The 20,681-nt window shown below is 42.2% G+C and overlaps 3 protein-coding genes across 6 annotated transcripts in view; 1 reads left to right on the top strand and 2 right to left on the bottom strand.

The window, feature by feature from the left end:
* Nucleotides 1–2,644, top strand: part of LOC311508698 (high affinity choline transporter 1-like) — a 39,456-nt gene extending 36,812 nt beyond the window's left edge. For 2 of the 4 annotated variants that reach the window (XM_084573612.1, XM_084573615.1), the window contains 3 exons: nt 799–952; nt 1,640–1,857; nt 1,978–2,644. In XM_084573612.1, coding sequence (XP_084429738.1) covers nt 799–952; nt 1,640–1,857; nt 1,978–2,484 — 879 coding nt within the window. In that variant the 3' untranslated portion in view covers nt 2,485–2,644. The remainder of the gene's footprint in view (nt 1–798; nt 953–1,639; nt 1,858–1,977) is intronic. The other 2 variants (XM_084573614.1, XM_084573613.1) reach the window with 2 other exon arrangements.
* Nucleotides 2,645–3,738: 1,094 nt separating this feature from the next.
* On the bottom strand, nt 3,739–12,704 carry LOC311508697 (uncharacterized protein). Its single transcript, XM_084573611.1, has 15 exons — nt 12,281–12,704; nt 11,439–11,630; nt 10,319–10,696; nt 9,810–10,163; nt 9,377–9,574; nt 7,832–8,209; nt 7,337–7,690; nt 6,864–7,247; nt 6,577–6,779; nt 6,329–6,436; nt 5,872–5,964; nt 5,669–5,779; nt 5,468–5,591; nt 4,829–5,092; nt 3,739–4,720 (listed from the first exon to the last, which is right to left on the bottom strand). The coding sequence occupies exons 1-15, from the start codon at nt 12,645–12,647 to the stop codon at nt 3,867–3,869; spliced, it is 4,362 nt and encodes a 1,453-aa protein (XP_084429737.1). The 5' UTR covers nt 12,648–12,704; the 3' UTR covers nt 3,739–3,866.
* Nucleotides 12,705–13,267: 563 nt separating this feature from the next.
* LOC311508980 (uncharacterized protein) lies at nt 13,268–18,276 on the bottom strand. The gene is made up of 7 exons (XM_084573986.1): nt 18,096–18,276; nt 17,320–17,528; nt 17,014–17,106; nt 16,834–16,926; nt 16,554–16,664; nt 16,185–16,308; nt 13,268–16,045 (listed from the first exon to the last, which is right to left on the bottom strand). The coding sequence occupies exons 1-7, from the start codon at nt 18,118–18,120 to the stop codon at nt 14,334–14,336; spliced, it is 2,367 nt and encodes a 788-aa protein (XP_084430112.1). The 5' UTR covers nt 18,121–18,276; the 3' UTR covers nt 13,268–14,333.
* Between the last annotated feature and the right edge of the window lie 2,405 nt (nt 18,277–20,681).

Here is a 20,681-nt window from a genome sequence, read left to right as displayed (position 1 = left end):
AACCATCTCTGCAGCAATCCAGCAATCAGGCCTGTATGGTAGAGTGGCCAGATGGAAACCACTCCTCGGTAAAAGGGACATGGCAGCTCGTCTGGAGTATGTCAAAAGGCACCTCTCGGACCATGAGAAACAAAATTCTCTGGTCTGATGAGACAAAGACAAAGAGACATTCTGGATGAAAACCTGCTCCAGAGCACAGTGAGCTTGTGACCTTGACCTCAGACTGGGGCGAAGGTTCATCTTTCAGCAGGACAGCAACCCTAAGCACACAGCCAAGATATCAAAGGAGTGGCTTCAAGACAACTCTGTGAATGTCCTTGAGTGGCCCAGCCAGAGCCCAGACTTGAATCCGGTTGTACATCTCTGGAGAGATCTGAAAATGGCTGTGCATTGACGCTTCCCATCCAACCTGAAGGAGCTTGAGAGGTGTTGCAAAGAAGAATGGGCAAAACTGCCCAAAGATAGGTGTGCCAAGCTTGCGGCATCATCATCATGAAAAAGACTTGAGGCTGTAATTGCTGCCAAAGGTGCATCAACAAAATATTGAGCAAAAGTTGTGAATAATTTAATGCATTTTGAAATAAGGCTGTAACATAACAAAATGTGGAAAAACTGAATCACTGTAAATACTTTCCAGATGCACTGTATCTTACATAGGCAACTCCACAACACTCTACTCGTCAGTAGAAAGTACATCATTCTTAAGAACGAAAATTTGCACTTCATGGGAAACCATTTCCTGAACATATTGCATTCCTCTAAACACAGTCATTATCTCTGCTTTTAATTCTCTCCAAGGGCATTGGAGGGCTGTGCTACCAAGCGTTCTACCAGAGGGTCCTGTCCACAGCCACTGATGCTCAAGCTAAGATCACTTGTTATGCTGGAGCAATATTATGTCCAATCCTCGGCATCCCATCACTCATCATTGGAGCAGTGGCGGCATCTACCAGTACCTAGTCCTAACTATCTAAACATTGTTGTACTTACTGTCTTAGTCAGTCATGAAGTTTTTATGTCCTTTTCCTTTCCAATAATTATGACTAGAAGGAGCAGTTGTCACACAAACACTTACATAAACTTAAGTTGACATCATTAACCACTTCCAAGATTTCATGTTGTCTTCATGTTATCAAACTATAGTTTTGGTGAGTTGGTTAGGACATCTACTTTTATTTTTTCGACAATTGTTCACAGACACTCTGTTGAATGTCCCTTTAAACAGACTCTTTTACACCAGTTCTGTTTTCAGAAAGTCCAACATTGCTGCAACTTATTGTAAGAAGTTTGTAAAAGGCTATCCAAAATATCTGAGCCAAGTTTAAGTTTAAAAACAAAGTGTACAGAGCCGCTTAAAAGTCTTTGTCCCCCTCAGAATTTCGGCATAAAAACAACTCACATAAATCCTTTCAGTAGACACAGAGAACCCAACCAAACAAATAAAATAGAAATAATATGTTTTGGTATTTGTTTATTCAGGAAAATTACCCAATATTACCTATCTGTGAGGTGTGATGATTTCCAATCAGTGTAATGGGACTCAGGTGTTAATCCAATAATGTTATGGAAGGACCTGAAACAAAAAGTGAACATGTTAGGATACTGTTTATTGTAATCCCATTTCCTTTATGTCTGTCAGATTGGAACGAGACCACCTTTGGTTCACCCAGCCCGTACGAACAGGGAAAAGCTGGTATGATCTTGCCAATTGCCCTTCAGTATCTTTGCCCTTTCTTCGTCTCAATGATTGGTATTGGAGCACTCGCTGCAGCTGTGATGTCCTCAGTCGACTCTGCACTCCTGTCTGCTGCCTCCCAACTGGGCCGAAATATCTTCAAGAATATCATTTGGAAACAGGTGAGTAACACTTTGGTTTTGGTCTGCAGCACACAAGCAAGCAGCAAATGAATGTCTCAAGAATGATCAACGTTGGTTTAACAAACCTGATTGCTCATAAAAGGATTTCTTCTATTTCAGGCATCAGAAAAAACTATTCTTGTGGTGGTTAAGGTGTCAGTCGTCCTGTGTGGAGTGATAGGAGCAGGCCTGGCCATGATATCATCTTCCGTTCACCTGTTCCTCATGGTCAGTGCAGATGTTTTGTATTCAATGCTGACTCCCCAGGTGATGTGCACCTTTTTCTTGCCCCAGTTGGTGAACGTGTACGGGGCGTGTGCTGGCTTTGTGTTCGCGATTCTGTTGAGAGTTCTGGTTGGGGAACATGAAATGGGCCTCCCTGACATTCTGCCCCTGCCGTGGGACGAGATGCAGGAGGATGGTTCCAGACGCCGTTTGTTCCCTTTTCGCACTGCAATTATGCTCCTCACCACCGCAACTATTATACTAGTATCACAGCTGGCTAAGTGGATATCTGAGAAGAGGCTGCTGAAAAGTACAAGTGATGCTGATTTGAAGAGCAACACACATTACATGGCACCAATCCAGAGAAATGTGGAAGAAAGTGAAAAGCTGAATGAAGAATAATAATAGAAACAATAAAAGTTATATTTGATTTTAAATGTAGGATTTGGTCATACGGGTCAAATGTGCTCCTACATTAATTTCTCAGGGGATCACTAATATGTCTAAGGGTTCTCATGGTCCTGACCAAAACACAAAATAGTACATTTGATCCAGACCAACACATTAGCTGAAGTTTCAGATGGCAGCATTCACACTTACAGTTGTACCAGAGTTCCTTTTAAACTGAATTAAGTGTGAACACATCCTACGAATGAGTTGTATTTATCGTTCCTTTAGCGACAAAACATAAAACTTAGGTTGAGATGGGGATTTTACTTTGGTGATGGTTTGTGTAGTACTTTTTTTTTTTGTATGTCATGATATGTTTTAAGGGCACAACTCAGCATGTATGTTGGGACATTGTGTGGTTGTGGCATAGACTGTATATAAATATGTACAACGTTCTCCACTTCCTTGCATTGGCCAAACTGATGCTATTTTCCCGGGGTTATGGGCAGCACCACCTTGCGAGTTTGGAGCCAGAGTCTGCACAGTACGGTCCAAGAGTGGAGTCACATGGAGCCGCGATATCAATGATCCGACCACACTTCCTCCAGACTCACTCATGAATTAGTACTGCGCTCTGCTCTACCTCCACCAGTTAAAAGGAAATGTTGGATTATACACTAAACTTATTTTTTGTTTATTTTTTTTTACAACTTTCACAACTCCTAAATCGTCAAATAACTAACCATCATATTAACTACCTAAAATGACAGAAACCAACCTTGAAAAAAAAATTATTTGACGTGTAGTTTAGTGTTTTAGTTTGGCCCAAGTCCCATCCACTAACATGGAGAAGGTGGAGCTTATGACCTATACTGCAGCCAGTCACCAGGGGGAGCTCTACTTGCTTCGGCTTCACTTTTGAGGAGCAGTTCTTTCCTCCATCTTTATACAGTCTATGGTTTCTAGAGATGAGCAGCATCATCTGTGCAGGTGAGGCTGTGGTATCCTTCACATGCAGCAACATTTTAATCTTTTAATAGTCTTTGTTTGAAAGCAGCTCAGGGGAAAACTCTTTATCATGGATATCTGTCAAATAATAATATCTGCATGGAGAGATAACATTAGAAATAATGTTTATTCAGGTTAACTTACCTTTAAATGACTGTACACTTTTGAATAAAAAAAAAAAACATGTCAAATCAGTTGAGTCTTATTTTTAAAACAAATGCTTTCACTCAGTAATAAACAACCTCTTCAGACTGCCTGTGAACAGAACCAAATAGTTCTTAATGCATTAATAGAGTGTTTTATCTGGCAACTGTTTTCTCATGAAACTAGGAAGTTACACTTTTTAAAGCAGAATGACAAAATTAGTTTGCACTTCTTGTATAATATCATCTGTGAGTTTCAACATGTATTTTAAAAGTACCTTCATGCCTGAATATTCTACCGCACTTTAAACACTGGAAAGATTTTCTGTTCGAGTGGATCATCATGTGTCTTTTCTGCGCTCTCAAAGTGTGAAAGGATTTTGGACACAACAAACACTTATAAGGACTCTCCCCTGTATGTTGGCGCATGTGAACCGTCAGCAGGCATTTGGCAATGAAACCTCTCCCACAGTGTTTGCACGCGTACGGCCGCTCGCCTGTGTGAAACCTCATGTGCAGCCTCAACTCCCCGGACGAGAGGAAAGCCTTCCCGCATTCTGAACACAGATAGTTCCTCTCCCCTCTGTGCATGCGCATGTGTCTGTTCAGATGTTGGATCGAAGTCTTTCCGCAAATGGAACATTTGTGCCGCCGGTCTCCCGTGTGTATACGAACGTGCAACCCAAGGCCGTTTGAAGACCTGAAGCCCTGCCCACAGTGCGAACACAAATATGGAGTCTCACCCGTGTGAATCCGACGGTGCACAGTCAGAGACGCCCTGGAGGAGTACTTCCTGTCGCACTTGTCACATTGGAACGGTAGAGTGTGTGTTTTAATGTGGCCGTTTAGGGTTGATGTATCCTTGAAGACCTTTCCGCAATACTTACAAGTGTCTGTTGTGCTCCAAATCTCAGGTGTTAAGTCTTGAGTGCGAAATTTCTGAAGGTCTCCGTCTTTCCCAGGTTCACTGGAGGGAAGACGACTGGATTCCTGGAACAGATGCTCTTTTCTGATGTGCTCAAGAAGCCCTGACACTCGGCTGTCAGAGTAAGGGCACAGAGAGCACAGCTGCAGTTGTAAAGGTGCTTGATTTAAATCTAAAAGAAGTGAAATAATGAGAGTCAGTTTAGATTTTCTTTCCATCTGTGAATCAGTCCAAGTAATATTACAACAGAAATTCGAAATAAGATAGGTTGAATGCATACTTGAGCAGTCTGCAGTCGTCATGCCACCTCTTTGTGCAACTCTCAACTCCACGTCTTCACTTCCTTTGCTGCACTGCTCCAGTATCTGTGCATCATCGGTTCGGTTTTCCTCAACTGACTCTTCGTCCTCGCTGAGGTCAAACTGTTCTTCGTCTTCTTCGTCGGGCGTTGCCTCTTCCTGTTGCTCTGAAGCGACCTGCTCCGTGTTGGCTTTGGGACGAAGCCACAGCGCAGGCAGAAACATATTCTGACCCTGAGGGAAGCCTGTGAAAAAAAAGATTTATATAAATACCAAGAAGGGTGTAGTTTGACTTTCTGGACGTACCTGCATCTGACTTTATAAAGAAATCTATGACGAGGTGACAACAGTTCAGAACGAATATTGAAAACATTGTGTCTCCGACTCACAGGGATTACTTGTAATTTAATTTAAACTTTGGCCACATTTAATATGAATATTCGACATTTTAACATCATATACTGTATGTATACTGTAAGAAAAAGCAGAATTTGTATCTATCTTTTGGTGGAAGATCTTTACTTTTGCTGCTTAAAATGCGGGAAAAAGGAGTTTTCTTATGAAACACCTCATGTTTTTATGTACTAAACAAACCTAAAACACTGTAGTGAATGACTTACACTTGTTTGTTGTCCCTGACTGTTGCTGATGGAAGTGCAGGAGCTCCTTCAGCTGATCTGGCTCCAAAACCAGCTGTGCACATTCTTCTAAAACTGAGTCCGAGGTGCTGAGCCACTCTGCAGTCTGTGAAGAGGACACAAACCACATAATTAACATGTAATGCAAAAGGCAACATCTGACAATGTATGTCTGTGGCATACCTGTTTAATATCAGGGCTGGGTAGTAGATTGTCCAGTCTGGAGATGAATTTCCAAACTAATGTGTGCAGTGTAACTTCATACTCTCGGCCGTAGTAGATAGGGAAGACCTCCTGGGAAGAAAAAAAAAGAAGGGGAAGTGTTCATCTGTGTCTCCTCTCATCCAGGTGGCTGGATCACTTAAACCATGGTGACTGAGTCTCACCTTGAAAAACCTCCTCCTCTCCTCTGCGTCCTCGAGCAGCGTGAAAACGACCCCCACAAAGTCGGATTTTGAATTTTCCAACTCCTCCAGTTCCTATCAGTAGGTTTCAAAAGCAAGAAAACAACAAACACGTTGGTTTTCAAGTCCAGATTCAGGGAGCATTTCAACCAATCGACAAGATGTGTCCTCAGGTTAGATCGAAACCAACGCACTGCCACTAAAGTCATTTATGAGTAAAAATGTTTGCTTGCACACATGCAAAAGAACTCCAAAGCTTAAGGAGTGATCATTTTCCTTCTTTGTAAATTATGTTCCACAAAACGACTAAAAAAGTTTCGGGTTTGAGCGGAAAGTTGCAGGGCCGCTAGATTTCTTCCTTTATTCTCAGTATATCTTTTGTAAAGGCTTGTTTAGAAATGACGACTCATACGACATAACCAGTGTTTGACAGACGTACCTCCTGGTCGCAGCCGGAGCTTATTGTGAGATCTTGAATGACCTTCAGGTGGGGCTGGATGTTCAGCAGGTCGGCCGTGCTTTCTCTGAGACACAGCTCCAGCACAAGCTGAAACAGACATTCACAAACGCTTGGTAACATTTAGATTTTCTTTCTAGTGATGTACACAAAAGTGATTCTTCTTCATCTTTTATTGTGAAATCTGAATAAGATCCACTTTGATTAGTTACACTCTGACTGCCTCTTACCCTTGCCCTGAGTCTGAGCAGGAGCTGCACTTTCTCTCTTGGTGTCAGCAGCTCTGGAGCCAACTCTGTCACCGACTGCACCAGCTCCTCCACCTTTACATAATGCACCACATTACAAGACCGGACCACTTGCCAGGCGAAGGCACACAACAGACGCAGGGTTGGAACCAGGAGACACAGCGAGGGGACGGACAGGCGGCAACCTGCAAATGCGAAAAGAGAGGTTAAAATAACAGTTACCGGACCAGATTTAAGCCACTGTTAAACCAAAACACTGCTTACTTTACCTTTCACTGTTTCCGGTAGCTCTTGCTGTGATGCTTGTCGACGTCCGAGGATTGAATCTGTGACTTTAGCTGTTGGTTTAGTCTCAGTCCCTGGCTTGCAGCGACCAAGGACTTTATCCATAATTGCAAACCATCTGCTTTTTTGCTTTTTGGAGTCGTTTTGTTCCTTAATCCTTTTGTACTTCTGTTTCAGCACTCTGATCTTTGACCTGCACTGGCTGGTGGTCTTATCAAAACCCTGCGTGGCGAGCGCTGAGCTCAGCTGAGCGTACACTCTCTCTGTCCTCTGAGTTGATCTCAGCTGGTCCTGAATGCTCTCCTCCGCCCATCGGGTGAGCAACTCCTTGACTTCATCCGACGTCCAAACAGCCCGCAACGTATCAGCTGAAAGCAACGTAACAAAGTTAACACAGAAACAGCTTCTGAAGATTCAACTAAACCAAAGATTCAGCATCACGTTTACATCAACATACCAGTCGCATGCTCGTTGTCTGTGGAGTTAGCTTCAGTCATCACAGCAGATGAATCCAGCTCTTTCGACGCCTCTCCACCAGGGTCAAGGACGCTATCCAAAATGGCAAACCAGTCGCTTTTAACATCGCCATACTGCTCCATTTGCTTGATTCTTTTGTATTCCTCTTTAAGGTCGTCCACTTTGAGATAGCACTGATGTGGTGTCTTGTTAAACCCCACCAATGCCAGTTCATTGCTGAGGTATGTGTAAACGTGATCACTTGTTGGTGTGTGGAGAAGCTGTTTCTGAATGTTCGGTTGCGCCCAGAGGGTCATGAGCACTTGGACTTCATCAGGCAACCACTGGATTTCATCTGCAAATGAGAATTGAGAATTCCATCAACTTTCTGGAGCTGATATGTCTTCTAGCATCACCTGCTGTAGGTGAAAAAATTAGTACAGTGAAAAACAATCTTCAGATCATGACACATGTTCATTAGTTGGTTTCAACTTACCATCCATGTCCATATCCAAGACAGCTGAGTGAGTGGGCGAGGAGGACACTGTGGAGGAAGGATTTGCTTTTTCCCATCGCTTTGCTGCTGCACCCTGGGAACTGAGGACTTCATCCATGATGGCAAACCATACTTTGCTGCTCCCACCGACGTGATGACCGCTCTTGATTCTCTTGTACTCCTGCTTCAGTTTTTTGATTTTCTCCCTGCACTTTTGCGGTGGTTTGTTAAATCCAAGTGACGCCAGTTTGGCACTGAAGCCAGCATAGACTTGATTATTTCTCACGTTTCGGCAAAGTTCCCGTTGAATGGTGGGATTTGCCCAAAGTGTCAGCAGTGTTTGGACCTCTTTATGTGACCAAGAACGCAAGGGTTTATCTGTGAAAGCGACCCAGATAAACACAGAAAATAAACGCATTTATAGAAGGTAATGCAGTTAAACTTTAGTGTTCAGTATTCAGTTCACTATTCTGTTTTCAGTGGCAATATTGTATTGATACATGGATACCAGGTATTGACCTTTTACTACGTAAACTGCAAATGTGAATTGAACTTTTTGCTATTAGAATGATGTTTCTTTTTTTAGTCCACTAGTTTGCGCTTTTTTTTCTTCCTTGTGTGTTCAGCAGAGGTGATGTTACCTTGATGTTACTGTTGTGATGATATTATATTGTGACTTAAGTATCATGATAATATCAAATTGTTACTAAACTATTGTAATAATATCGACTTAATATAGGTACTGTGAGTATATCGTATTGTTATTTAAGTATCATGATAATATTGTATTATGACTTACTGTAAGTATTGTGATAACACTGCATTGTTACTAAAGTTTCGTGATCATTTTGTGAATAACTTACTGTATGTATCGGGATAATATTGTATTGTTACTTAAGCATCGTGATCATATTGTATTTTTACTCAAGTTTTGTGATAATTTTGCAAATAACTTACTGTATTGTGATAATATTGTATTGTTACTTAAGTATTGTAATAATATTGCGTATGACTTGCTGTAAGTATTTGTGATAATATCGTATTGTTACTTAAGTATCGTGAAAATATTGCTAATGATTTACTGTAAGTATTGTGATAATATTGTATTGTTACTTAAGTATTGTGATAATATTGCGTATGACTTGCTGTAAGTATTCGTGACATCGTATTGTTACTTAAGTATCGTGAAAATATTGCTAATGATTTACTGTAAGTATCATGATAATATCGTGTTGTTATTCAAGTATCGTGATATCATACTGTTACTTAAGTATTGTGATAATATTGTATCATGACTTACTATAAGTATCTTGATAATATCATATTGTTACTTAAGTATCATCATAATATTGTATTATGATTTACTGTAAGTGTTGTGATAATATCGTATTGTTACTCAAGTTTCGTGATAATATAATCTTACTTAAGTGTCGTTATATTATATCATAGGGCCTCTGGTAATACATACCTCTGTTATTTGAAAATATAACTACTGATTACTACATCTATGTTTAAGCCACCCTACATGACATAGTGACTACTTGCCTTTGACTGATGTTTTCACTGCAGCAGAGTTCACTCTGGTGCTTGTAGAAGGACCGTCACAGTCTTCTAGTTTAACAGAGTAGAAACTGGGCTCTTGTGGGTTCTCCATGTAACGGGGTGTCGAGCCAGGCGTAGTGAATGGGAGAATATGGTTAAGCATGGAGCAGCTCCCAGGAAAGTCTGTTATAGTAGGTGACTCTGCAAAATTGTCAGGTTTTAATTAATCGGTACAGTCAAACAATTTGTCCATATGCACGCTAATCAACCTGAACTCATATCACTGTAACTATATATTTATTAAAGAAATCCTTTCAGAATCCATTTGACTACAGTTGTGAGTATTTTTTTAATTTAATACAGTTACACATTGACATCTGAATTGGTGTTTTTACAGCCCTCAAAGATTCTGCTCATTAATACTGAATTAACATACCATTCACATACTCGTCATCTGATGTTTTAGCTTCAGTCATCACAGCAGATGAATCCGGCTCTTTCGACGCCTCTCCATCAGGGTCAAGGACGCTATCCAAAATGGCAAACCAGTCGCTTTTGACATCGCCATACTGCTCCATTTGCTTGATTCTTTTGTATTCCTCTTTAAGGTCGTCCACTTTGAGATAGCACTGATGTGGTGTCTTGTTAAACCCCACCAAAGCCAGTTCATTGCTGAGGTACGTGTAAACGTGATCGCTTGTTGGTGTGTTGAGAAGCTGTTTCTGAATGTTCGGTTGCGCCCAGAGGGTCATCAGCACTTGTACTTCATCAGGCAACCACTGGATTTCATCTGTGAAATTTGAAAAATGTTTATTAAGTTTTACGTGTTTTAGATTTTTGTTTGAAATGGCAAAAAATGAATAATGTGTACAGTGCAAGACAATCTTCAGATGAAGACAAATAACAGATCTTTATTAGTTGTTTTTTACTTAAATTTCAACTCACCATCCATGTCCATATCCAAGACAGCTGACTGAGTGGGCGAGGAGGACACCGTGGAGGAAAGATCTGCTGTTTCTGAATGTTTTGCTGCTGCACCCTGGGAACTGAGGACTTCATCCATGATGACAAACCATACTTTGCTGCTCCCACCGATGTGTTGACCGCTCTTGATTTTCTTGTACTCCTGCTTCAGTTTTTTGATTTTCTCCCTGCACTTTTGCGGCGGTTTGTTAAATCCAAGTGATGCCAGTTTGGCACTGAAGCCAGCATAGACTTGATTATTTCTCACGTTTCGGCAAAGTTCTCGTTGAACGGTGGGATTTGCCCAAAGTGTCAACAGTGTTTGGACCTCTTTATTTGACCAAGAACGCAAGGGTTTATCTGTGAAAGCAACAGGACGTACAGTGTCAAGTCATGACAGCAGATAAAATATAAATACATTTGTAGAAGGTAATGTATTTAAACTTCAGTGGTGTATTAACGTTAAAGATGATATTCTGCTACCAGTTCAGAATCCACACAGCATAGCATTGCCATAATTTGGATTAATTATTCATTCATCTTCTGTAACCGCTTATTCCTGTGAAGGGTCGTGGGGTCTGCTGGAGCCTATCCCAGCTGTCATTGGGCGAGAGGCGGGGTACACCCTGGACAGGTCGCCAGTCTATTGCAAGGCTAACACAGAGAGACAGACAACCATTCACACTCACATGCACACCTACGGCCAATTTAGAATCACCAATTAACCTAATGAGCATGTCTTTGGATTGTGGGAGGAAGCTGGTGTACCCGGAGAGAACCCACGCAGACACAGGGAGAACATGCAAACTCCACACAGAAAGGCCCAGTCGGCTCATGGATTTGAATCCGGGACCTTCTCGCTGTGAGGCATCAGTGCTAACCACCTCGCCACTGTGCCGACCTGGATTAATCATATGAATTACAAATATTTGGTACTTTTTCAATCCACTAGTTGCTACTGTTTTCTTCTGCTGCAGAGGTGACGGTTACTTTGCGAAAAAAGTTAACATAAAGGCGGAGGTATCCGAGAAATTCCACTTAAACTTATTATAATTATTATATCTACATTAAATGCTCCCTACATGGCTGAATGGCTGCTTGCCTTGGATAGATGTTTTCACTGCAGCCAAGGTCTCTGTGGTGCTTGTGGAGGGACCTTCATAGCCTTCTAGTTTAACAGAGTAGGGCTCTTGTGGGTTCTCTGTGGAACAAGGTCTTGGGTCAGGTGTAGTGAATGGTGCAACATCGCCAGGTGGGGTGCAGCTTTGAGAAATGTCTGTTATAGAGGATGACTCTGCAAGAGACAAATAACTCAATTAATAGGTTTAATTAGTCTGTACATTATGTATTAAATAATTCAGTGCTGTCAGCATCCATTTGACTTCCCTACTATATGGTGTGTATTTTAATCATCACTTCAATCATCCACAAGGGAAATTGCTTGGTCACAGTAGCTCAGTTGCACATAAAAAACACTCCTGAGAACCACAACTAAAAAGAAAGATAAAATAAAATAAAATATAAGTAAAATCAAGTAAAATCTAGTGAAATAAAAAGTAGTATAAGCAAAAAATTTACAGAATTAGCATATGAACAAATGTACAAGAAATAGAGATGAAAGCATAGGAATGATAGTAAGGTGCAATAGTGTGCATTAACATGAATAAAAGAGTTGAACGAAGAGTTTGGAATCAACAAGTCCAAGTCAGACAGAATTAAGACGGCTGATACCCACCGCATGTAACTGTTGCATATTAACATCTTATAGGCTGATCATGATAATAAAGATTTGTTTACTAAAGTTTCTAAAAATAAAGCATGTTTGGAAATAATAAGTTGTTATTTTTAAGTACTAGACCTGGTACCAGGAAGTACTCTGCTATGAGGACTTTTTTGGTCTGACAAGAAGTAGTACTGTAAGTGCATCCCTAAAATAAAACCTACCTGCTTCCACATCTGAAATCATGAATTCCAGTATCATGGTGTCTGACCGGTCTGGGTTCTCTGTCGCAGCAGGACTGTTACTCATGACAGTGTCCATAGCATCGTACCACCTGAAGGTCTCTCTGACGTGCCCACTGCCTTCACAGTCACTTTTAATTTTTCTGTATTCTTGTTTGAGCTTCTTTATCTTCTGTCTGCACTGCTTTGCTGAGCGACTGACTCCCATTGCAGCCAGCCTGCCTGACACTTCTCTGTAAACACTCTCATTTCTACAGGATTCCTCCAGGTCACGCTGAATCCTCCCCTCCGACCACACGCCAATAAGCGCCTGAGTCTCTTCATGAGACCAGTTCACTGGCAGCTCCATGTTCTTTTCTTCCCTCTGCTTCTGAAAGTGAGAGCAACTACAAACAACTGCTTTCCACTTTTTTTTTTTTTTTTTTTCAAAATGGCGCTTCTTCCTCTTGTCGCTTGAACGACGTCGCTATGCGTGAGCCAATCAGATGAGCGTTGCCTAGCTACGGCCCGGCTGAGGGCGGAGCCGGCGGTTGTTCCCAGAACCAGGAAGGAGACCGTGATAAGGGTTTGGTTCGTGTAGCGGGGCGGAGGCGTGCCTTGACGGAGCGGTGGAAATACGCTATTATAGCGGATTGTCCCCGCAGAATGCACTTAACGTCAAGAAAAATCGATTCTATTGAGTCAAAAATTATATAAATATAATTATTTACCGCTATTATTTTCGTTTTTTATTTTCGCACTTTCGCTTGCCTTTTAAGTTATAATTTAACTGTAAGTTACTTAAATTAGCACACGTACACAGCATAGTTAGTCTACTTGCAAAATATTTATACTTACGAATTCATATGAATTGTATATTTTCCTAAATAGTCCACACAAAACTGAGTTAGCTGAGTTAACTAGACCCAACTACTCAACGCTAGCTACACTATGTAAATCTCGCGAGAACACATGCCTTAATTAATACTAATGTACTTAAATGAAGGAAGACTAAACACAAGCCCACACCCAAGTTCCCTTTCAGGATTCATGAAGGGCACATTACTCATGTAAGTGGACGAGAATTACACAATATACACCAGCAAGAAGACAAATGTTTGCCATGAGTATTTATTTTTCTGAAAAACATCAAAAAAACAAAGCAAATACAGATCCATTACTAAGTGGGTTATGTACAAATATGCTCACACTAGGACAAGTTACGGAAATACACAACCTCATCAAACATTTGCATAATGTTAAATTGTTGTGCTCTATTTTTTCCATTTATATTTTTGTATTAATTTAACACAATTGGAGCAAGAAGTAACAAAACTGTTAGGGGCCAACGGCGAAAAGGCAGTAAACACAAATGAGCCTATTTCACGCTAGAAAAAGAAAAGCAGAGTAATGTTAACAGTTCAAGTTGCATTAAATACAAGCAAAAAAATGCGTGTTCTTCTTGAATTATTACAGTTTACACGAGGACAGTAACAATTTGAAATGCTCCCTAGTGACACTACAGCATTTTAATACACAGCAGACAAATGATCTACAGTCACATGCGTTGAAATACTTCTATTTTGTACATTATAGTCATCTCTTACATGTTTGCTAAATGATAAAAAACAAAAAAAAAACACATGATGTATGGAAAATATTTTTTTCAGACTTTGAAACACCACCACTTTCTTTGCTGTTAATCCCAAAAACTGATCGGGAATTAATCCTCTACTGCTACCTGATTTGTCTCAAAATGTGACATCTTAGGGTAACTCTATTACCTGAACTCACTTTGTCACATCACAGTATTGTAAGACCTCTAAAATAACTAGTGGACTGCACTATGCTAATACTCAGTATAACTCAAATTTAAACTTAAGATTCAGTGATCTTCATATCAACCATAATGTAGCAGGTCAATCTTTGTAAATTGACCTGGTTGCATGTTCCTGTGCAGCAGTTCCTGGACTTGCCTATTCAATTCCACCTATGGTCAGCATCAGTTTGAAAACCCCTAATTTAAGCATTTCTATTTACTTAGTGTGTCTTTGATTTAATAATCATCGCTGCCCTCCTCTTCCTCATCATACTTCCTCTTGGGGGCGTGCTTCTTGTGCTTACCCCTGTGTCTCCGCTTACCGGAGAAGTCGGGGTTGGCATCTCTTGTGTGCAGCAGCTCGTGCTTCTTCAGGAGGCCGGACACAGAGAACCCCTTCCCGCACGTGTCACACGTCCAGGGTTTCTTGCACGTGTGAGTCCGCTTGTGGACGTTCAGATGGGACGCCAGCTTGTAGGTCTTCCCGCAAACGTCGCAGCTGAAGGGGCGCTCATTGGTGTGCAACCTGATGTGGACCTTCAGATTTCCGACCTGAGTGAAGGTCTTGTCGCACAGGGTGCACCTGTACGGTCTCTCTCTGGTATGGATCCGTAGATGAACCCTCAGGCAGTACTTGCTGGAGAACTTCTTTTGGCACACAGGGCACGGGATCTTTGCTTTGGGCACGTGGTCCTGCTGGTGCCTCTTCAGGTCGGACAAATAAACAAAGGTCTTCCCGCACTGGGAGCAGAGATACTGGCGGTCTCCGATGTGGTAGCCCATGTGCCTCTTCAACAAGCTAGGCACGAGGAATCTTTTCCCGCACCGCTCGCACATGTGAGGACGATCTCTGATGTGCCAGCGCTCGTGGTTCGACAGCTTAAAAGCTGTTGGGAAGCTTTTGTTGCAGTGCTTGCAGGGGAATGTCATCTGGCTTGTGTGGCACTCCATGTGTCTTTTGAAGTAGGTGGACTGCGTGAAGCCCTTGTTGCAGATGTTACAGTAGAAGGGCTTTTGGCCGCTGTGGGCCAGCATGTGCTTCGTCAAGCTCTGCAGTTTTGTGAAACACTTGCCGCACTGGCCGCAAGCGTAAGGACGCGCCGTGCTGTGGGTCTTCAGGTGGTTGTTGAGGAACGCCTGCGTTCGGAAGCTTTTGTTGCATGCCGTGCACACGAAAGGCTTCTCTCCGGTGTGAATGCGTTCGTGGTCCATCAGCTTGGACTGATACGCAAAGCTCTTATCACACACGCTGCAAGTAAATCGGTCAGCTAGAGGCCTGATTTGCTTTTTTCTTCTTATGGTTGGCTTCATGTCATCTCTAGCGCTCAGCCTGGCTGGAGGAAGAGGGGGCAAGGCTGGGAGTGACAGCGAGTTAGTGGCGATCTGTGACACCCACTGATGCAATGTGACTCGCTGAGTCTGGGGCTTTTGGCCATCTTTGGTTCCTGCATCACCGGCACCCTGTAAGTTGGAGGAGGTTTTGATCGGCACTGGAACTACCCTGAAAGGGATTGCTTTCAAGGGCAGCCGCTGTGGTTCTAGTTTGTCTTGCTGTGCTGCTCCATCATCCTCTTCGCTTTGCAGAGTTGTGGCGGGCTCTTCCTGTGTAGACGTCTTCTCCTGCACCAAGTTCTCTGCCTGAGCTGTTGCTGTGACACTCTTTTCCTTTGTCACACTGGTATCAGCTGTTTTACGGGTGTAACGGCCTCTAAGTTGAGGTCTGGCGGCGGGCGTCACTGGGCTGTCAGGCTCATCTGACATCATGCCCAAGTCTTCAGTGTCGCTAAGGGAGGTAGTGCTTGTTTCATTAAGAGTGACATCTAATTGCTTTGGTGTTTCTGGGGCTGCCGGTGGCGGCGGCGGCGGCGGCGGCAGTGGCGGTTCTACTGGTTTGGGCCGGAAGGCAAGTGAAGAGAGAACACAGTCGCCCACTGAGGATGAAATGGTGGCTGCACGAAAAAAAGAGAGGCTGTGTAAATTTCTCTTGCAACGTATGCAACATTATGTTTAGTCACCTATACATCGTTTTACCTTGTTTACACAAAATATATAACATTTAATGAAGTGTCTCTTCTTTATAAAACATACCTTTAACACCAAGGAGTCCTTTGGCCTGTTGGTGTAAAAGGAGAGGCTTCAGATCCCCAGGGTCGGGGATGAAACCTCCACACGCCTCCAGGATAGCGGGCTCCGTTGAGATCATGGCACCAAGCTGAAGTCGAGTAGCAGGACATGGAAATAATTAATATAATAGCTTGGTGACTCGTGCAGACACCCAAATGTGTCCAGATGCTGCAACTTCTTACAGTAATTATAGTCAAAACTCAGTATCCGTTTTGTTTTTTAAAAAAAAGATCACCTACAAAACACCCAAGGAGCCAGGGGGAACTCTGCCCGTCCTGACGTGACTACCCCAAGAGTAATTATAATAATCTATGGACATCAGGATGTGCATACCTGGGACAGATTGGGAACAGGTAGAAGTTGCTCCAGCTTGCATACGAGGCCTGCAATAAGGGTCTGCAGCGCTGTGTCAAACTTTGTGCCGTACTGAACAGGGAACTCTTCCTGCAGCAAGAGAGAGAGAAATGTGTTTAAAAATGTCTTTGAAATTACGAAGCGGTGCAAGAATTACATGTCTGACGTCGCCATGTGCACTGTGATGGCCGCACTCACAGTGTTAAACAATGTAGTAAATGAGCAGTGAGCGTGCATTCATTATGAAAACGTAATATACCTGGAAGAAGCGTTTCCTCTCAGCAGGGCTTTTAAGCAGATTCTGGACCAGCACCAGGAAGTTTGTCTGAGATTTCTCCACTTCCGTGTCCTTCTGTAAAAGAGGAAATGGTGTAAGTTAGATTTCCCACGTGCTGCAGCATACTCCTTCTCAGGGACAAAAAAAGGAGTGCAAACTTACCCCTGAAGGCGTGGAGACCTTCAGTTTATTTATGAGAGTCTGAATGGCCCTGGTATCTGGTGGGCCCTCTTTGTGAAGCAAATCCAAAATGACCTAGAGCACAAGAGCGCCAATTATCCACAAGAAAACACAGGAAACATGTGGAGTTAATGTAGCGCTGTGTGAACATTTGCCTCATTGTGAGTGAGGGTTGCTGGAGGGTACCAAACTCTGAGCCTGATTCTGGTGTCATCTAAGTCCAGTTAAGTGTAATCTGTGTGTCATCTTCTACTGTGTGACACACAAATGAATAAAACCAACTCTCACCCTTGCTCTCAGCCCCAAGATTAGCTGAGCAGTCTGTTTGAAACTCAGGAGCTCAGGAACGGTGTGCGTCACCATGGTCACAAACTCCTCCACTTTCCCGTACTGCCTCACGTTCTTCTGCCGTATCACCTGCCAGATGTACGAATACGTCAGCTGCAGGGGAGAGGCCATCAGGCGGAGGGAGGCCAGGGGAAGGGCTCCTCTGACACCTGGAAAAGAGCAGGGAAACATTTGCAAGCTTGCAAGTGACACTGTTGGGACTATCCCACATTTGATTAGACTGCAAAACCGGAATGAAATGTGCTGTAGGGGGCGCTGCAGTGCTGACAACGCGCTTCAAAGGCTGCAGAGGATTTCAAAAAAAAAAAAAAAAAAAGTGCACGTTTGCGTGTTCATGTGCAATGGTAACGAGAATGAGCGCCAACTATAGATGAGTTAGGTTTAAACTTTAAGCTAAGCGTGCATTCTTTCTTAACGGAAGGTGTCGTAGTAGGAAACAAAAAATGTGCAACGGCCGAACGTTGCATCCGGTGTACGGACGATTTCATTTTAAATCAAACCGCTCGGAAAGCAGTTGCTAACGCTTGATAGCAAGCTAGCTAGCTAACACACCGCCCTCAAATAACGGAGCGGACGTAGTAACATTCACGTAGGGTGGGGAAGCAGAGCAAACAGCCCGCTCTCTGCAACAGATGAATTGAGCTGCATCTCGTTTTCTGACCACCACTCTCGGCGGCAGCTACCTTTAGCATGCTAACGTTAGCTTAGCAACTTACCAGCAGTGTCAGACCGCTTTTCCATAGTGTGCTCGGGATGCGCTGCTAAATCGATAGACGATCGCCTTGCTGTGCCAAACAGGCAACCCGTGTAGCGGTTCACCACGAAATACAATGTTATAAAGTATTAAATTGTCTTTATCTCGAACGTCAAGCCAGGAAGAATAATGGCGGCCGCTGGGCAGCGGCTTTCCAAAACAAAAGTCGGAGTATTTCCGGCGGAAGTTCCTATACAACATAAAAGCACGGTCTTTTGAATTTGAAGGCTGGACCAAAACAATGTCATGTTACTATGAAATTATTACAGTTACGATTCAAAAAATAAAATTGAAATTGAAATTCACTTAAAAATGACAAAGAAATATTTTTTTTTGTTTATATACAAATTGTTCCCATATGCCAAATTATACAAATACCAGTTTTATTTTTGTAAAACCTAGAGTACGGGTCAAAGATCCTGTTTAAAAAATAAAAAAAAAGCGGTTACAGTATAGTAGTATCCAAACCTCCCAAAATGCTTACAGAACCATCAGCCCCAAGTCACCCCAGTTAACACAGATATAGATATTTGGGATTTAAAGTCTGCATGATCTTCGATGATGATTTCATCAGTACCGTCTTGCCGTTGCTCATTTAGCCTTCTGCTTTAGTTTTTCTCCCTCTCTCCTTTTTTTCTTCTTTTTTCTGATATGAAGCAGTTGCAGTTTTGTAGTATCCACATGAAAAGCATCACCCTGTTGAGTGAGACAGCTTTTGGATCTCTCTGTTGTTCTAAAATCACTTTAAAAACAAGAATGGAGATCATTTACGAAGCCCACTGTTGAAATTCAAATCTCTTTCAACTGTAATTATTTTCTTTGAACTAAAATTATGCAAAGAAGGCAACACACGTATGCTTAGAGTATACAGTACGTATAAATAATGAGACTGATACTGGTTTAACTTACATCAGCTTGATCAATATTTATTAGATACACCTCGTACAACAATAAAACGACAATAAAAAAAAACTTTGTTCATGGGTCATAATGCAATAAAAAAAAAACATTTGACAAATAGCACAGTCATATTTGAATTATCAAAACAACATATAAAAAAAATGAAAGTATCTTCCCAAACTGCAGCAGGTTCAGTCACAGAAATTGTAAGGCTGAAAAGTCTCACAAATCATTATAATACAGATAGTTTGCAGGGTCAAAGAGAAACTGATCAGAATTTAAAACAAAGAAACAGTATTTTGTCTTCCCTCTGTACATTCATGACTGGAATGGGACTGTTTTTTCATTTGCATTTCTTTGCAGCTGCGAATTCTTTAAAAAAAGTGTAACAAAATAAGTTAAATATACATAAACATAGAAAAACACGCATTCACAACAAATAAAAGTCGTACAAAATCGATCCATAAGAAGACATTAGAATTTTAAGACTTTGTCCGTAACAGGATAACATTTTAATATTCATATGTCAGTGGTGTGTTTTGGAAGTCAATCATTAGAATACAGAAAACTGTTATCGGAATACTAACCAGCCTCTGTAGATGAGGCTTCATAGCCTGCGGTCTGGAAAGATTCTTAGCCTGTTGATTCATAGGGATCTGTCGACATCGGTCGTTTTTGTAACTGGCATTTCCTCCAGCCTACGGCCACTTCTTTTGTGACGAGAACAAGCCCTCCTTATGCTCCTCACTGAGCTCATCCGTCCATCCATCCATCTATCCAACCCCTATCTCCTTCACTTTCCCTCGTCCTCTCTTCCCTGCCTCCATGCTCGCCGTCTCTGACACATACAGTACAAGAGCGCACACACACACGCACACACTCGGGGAGTCATGTTCTCATGACTGAACGTGATTGACTCAGTGAATGAGGCATTAAAAACTCTAACACACTCACTGTGGCCGAGCAGCAGCTATAGATCACTGGGCAACAGCTTTGAAATACAATGACTGGATTCAAAGTGCCTCAGGCGATGGCTATCTGCCATCTGGTCAGATCTTTGATACACAAAGTAGGACGCTTGTTGAACTCCTCAGCGCGTTGTTTATGACTAGCAGGTTTGTGAGGTTTTTGACAGATCATAATAATGTCAACAACCAGTACAAGACAAGCTGCATTAGATTTAATGCAGCTACATTTTTTTTCAGTTGTTTCACTGCAGACAGCGTTGATGAGAAGGTTCTTTGCATGGACTCCTAATGCATTTTTGACCGTTGTGTGACTCTACAACAGTGAAAGGACAATCTCTGTCACCAACAAGTCAATGACAGCAGTCCTAACCTAGATAAAAAAAAAAAAAAACAGTCCTCCGCACAGTGTGAAATCATTTTGACTTGAGGCTCCAGTTATATTTTAAACTGCAGCACAACAGCACCCCGAGCGACACCAGTTCAGAGTGACAGGAGAAAAAATTGGTCTTTTCAGAAAAAAAAAACCCAGCTAAAATGAGATAATCTATGTGCTTCACTGGCCATTTTGGCAGAGATCCAGCTATCGTGTAGAACTTCCAAAGAAGTGCCTGGGAAATTTAGGGATAACTCACCTGCCGGACCAGCAGGTGAGTTTTTGCTCCATGCACTCTGGTGAGTGA

The sequence above is a fragment of the Chelon labrosus genome (genome assembly GCF_963514085.1).
Source record: "Chelon labrosus genome assembly, chromosome: 23".
Lineage (NCBI taxonomy): Eukaryota > Metazoa > Chordata > Actinopteri > Mugiliformes > Mugilidae > Chelon > Chelon labrosus.
The sequence above is the reverse complement of the archived record's forward strand: the minus strand, read 5'-3'. Positions and strand labels throughout refer to the sequence as shown.

Bases quoted from the DNA above. Each gene is read 5' to 3' on its own strand.
- LOC311508980 (XM_084573986.1), bottom strand. From the start codon at position 18,120: ATGGAAAAGCGGTCTGACACTGCTG. The intron at 16,927-17,013 runs GTAAGTTTGCAC...CCTCTTTTACAG, and splicing joins AGGTCTCCACGCCTTCAGGG to AAGGACACGGAAGTGGAGAA. The intron at 16,046-16,184 runs GTATGTTTTATA...TTTTTCGTGCAG, and splicing joins AGGACTCCTTGGTGTTAAAG to CCACCATTTCATCCTCAGTG.
- LOC311508697 (XM_084573611.1), bottom strand. From the start codon at position 12,647: ATGGAGCTGCCAGTGAACTGGTCTCATGAAGAGACTCAGGCGCTTATT. The intron at 10,697-11,438 runs GCAAGCAGCCAT...TTGCTTTCACAG, and splicing joins AGTGAAAACATCTATCCAAG to ATAAACCCTTGCGTTCTTGG. The intron at 9,575-9,809 runs GTATGTTAATTC...ACAATTTTGCAG, and splicing joins AGATGACGAGTATGTGAATG to AGTCACCTACTATAACAGAC.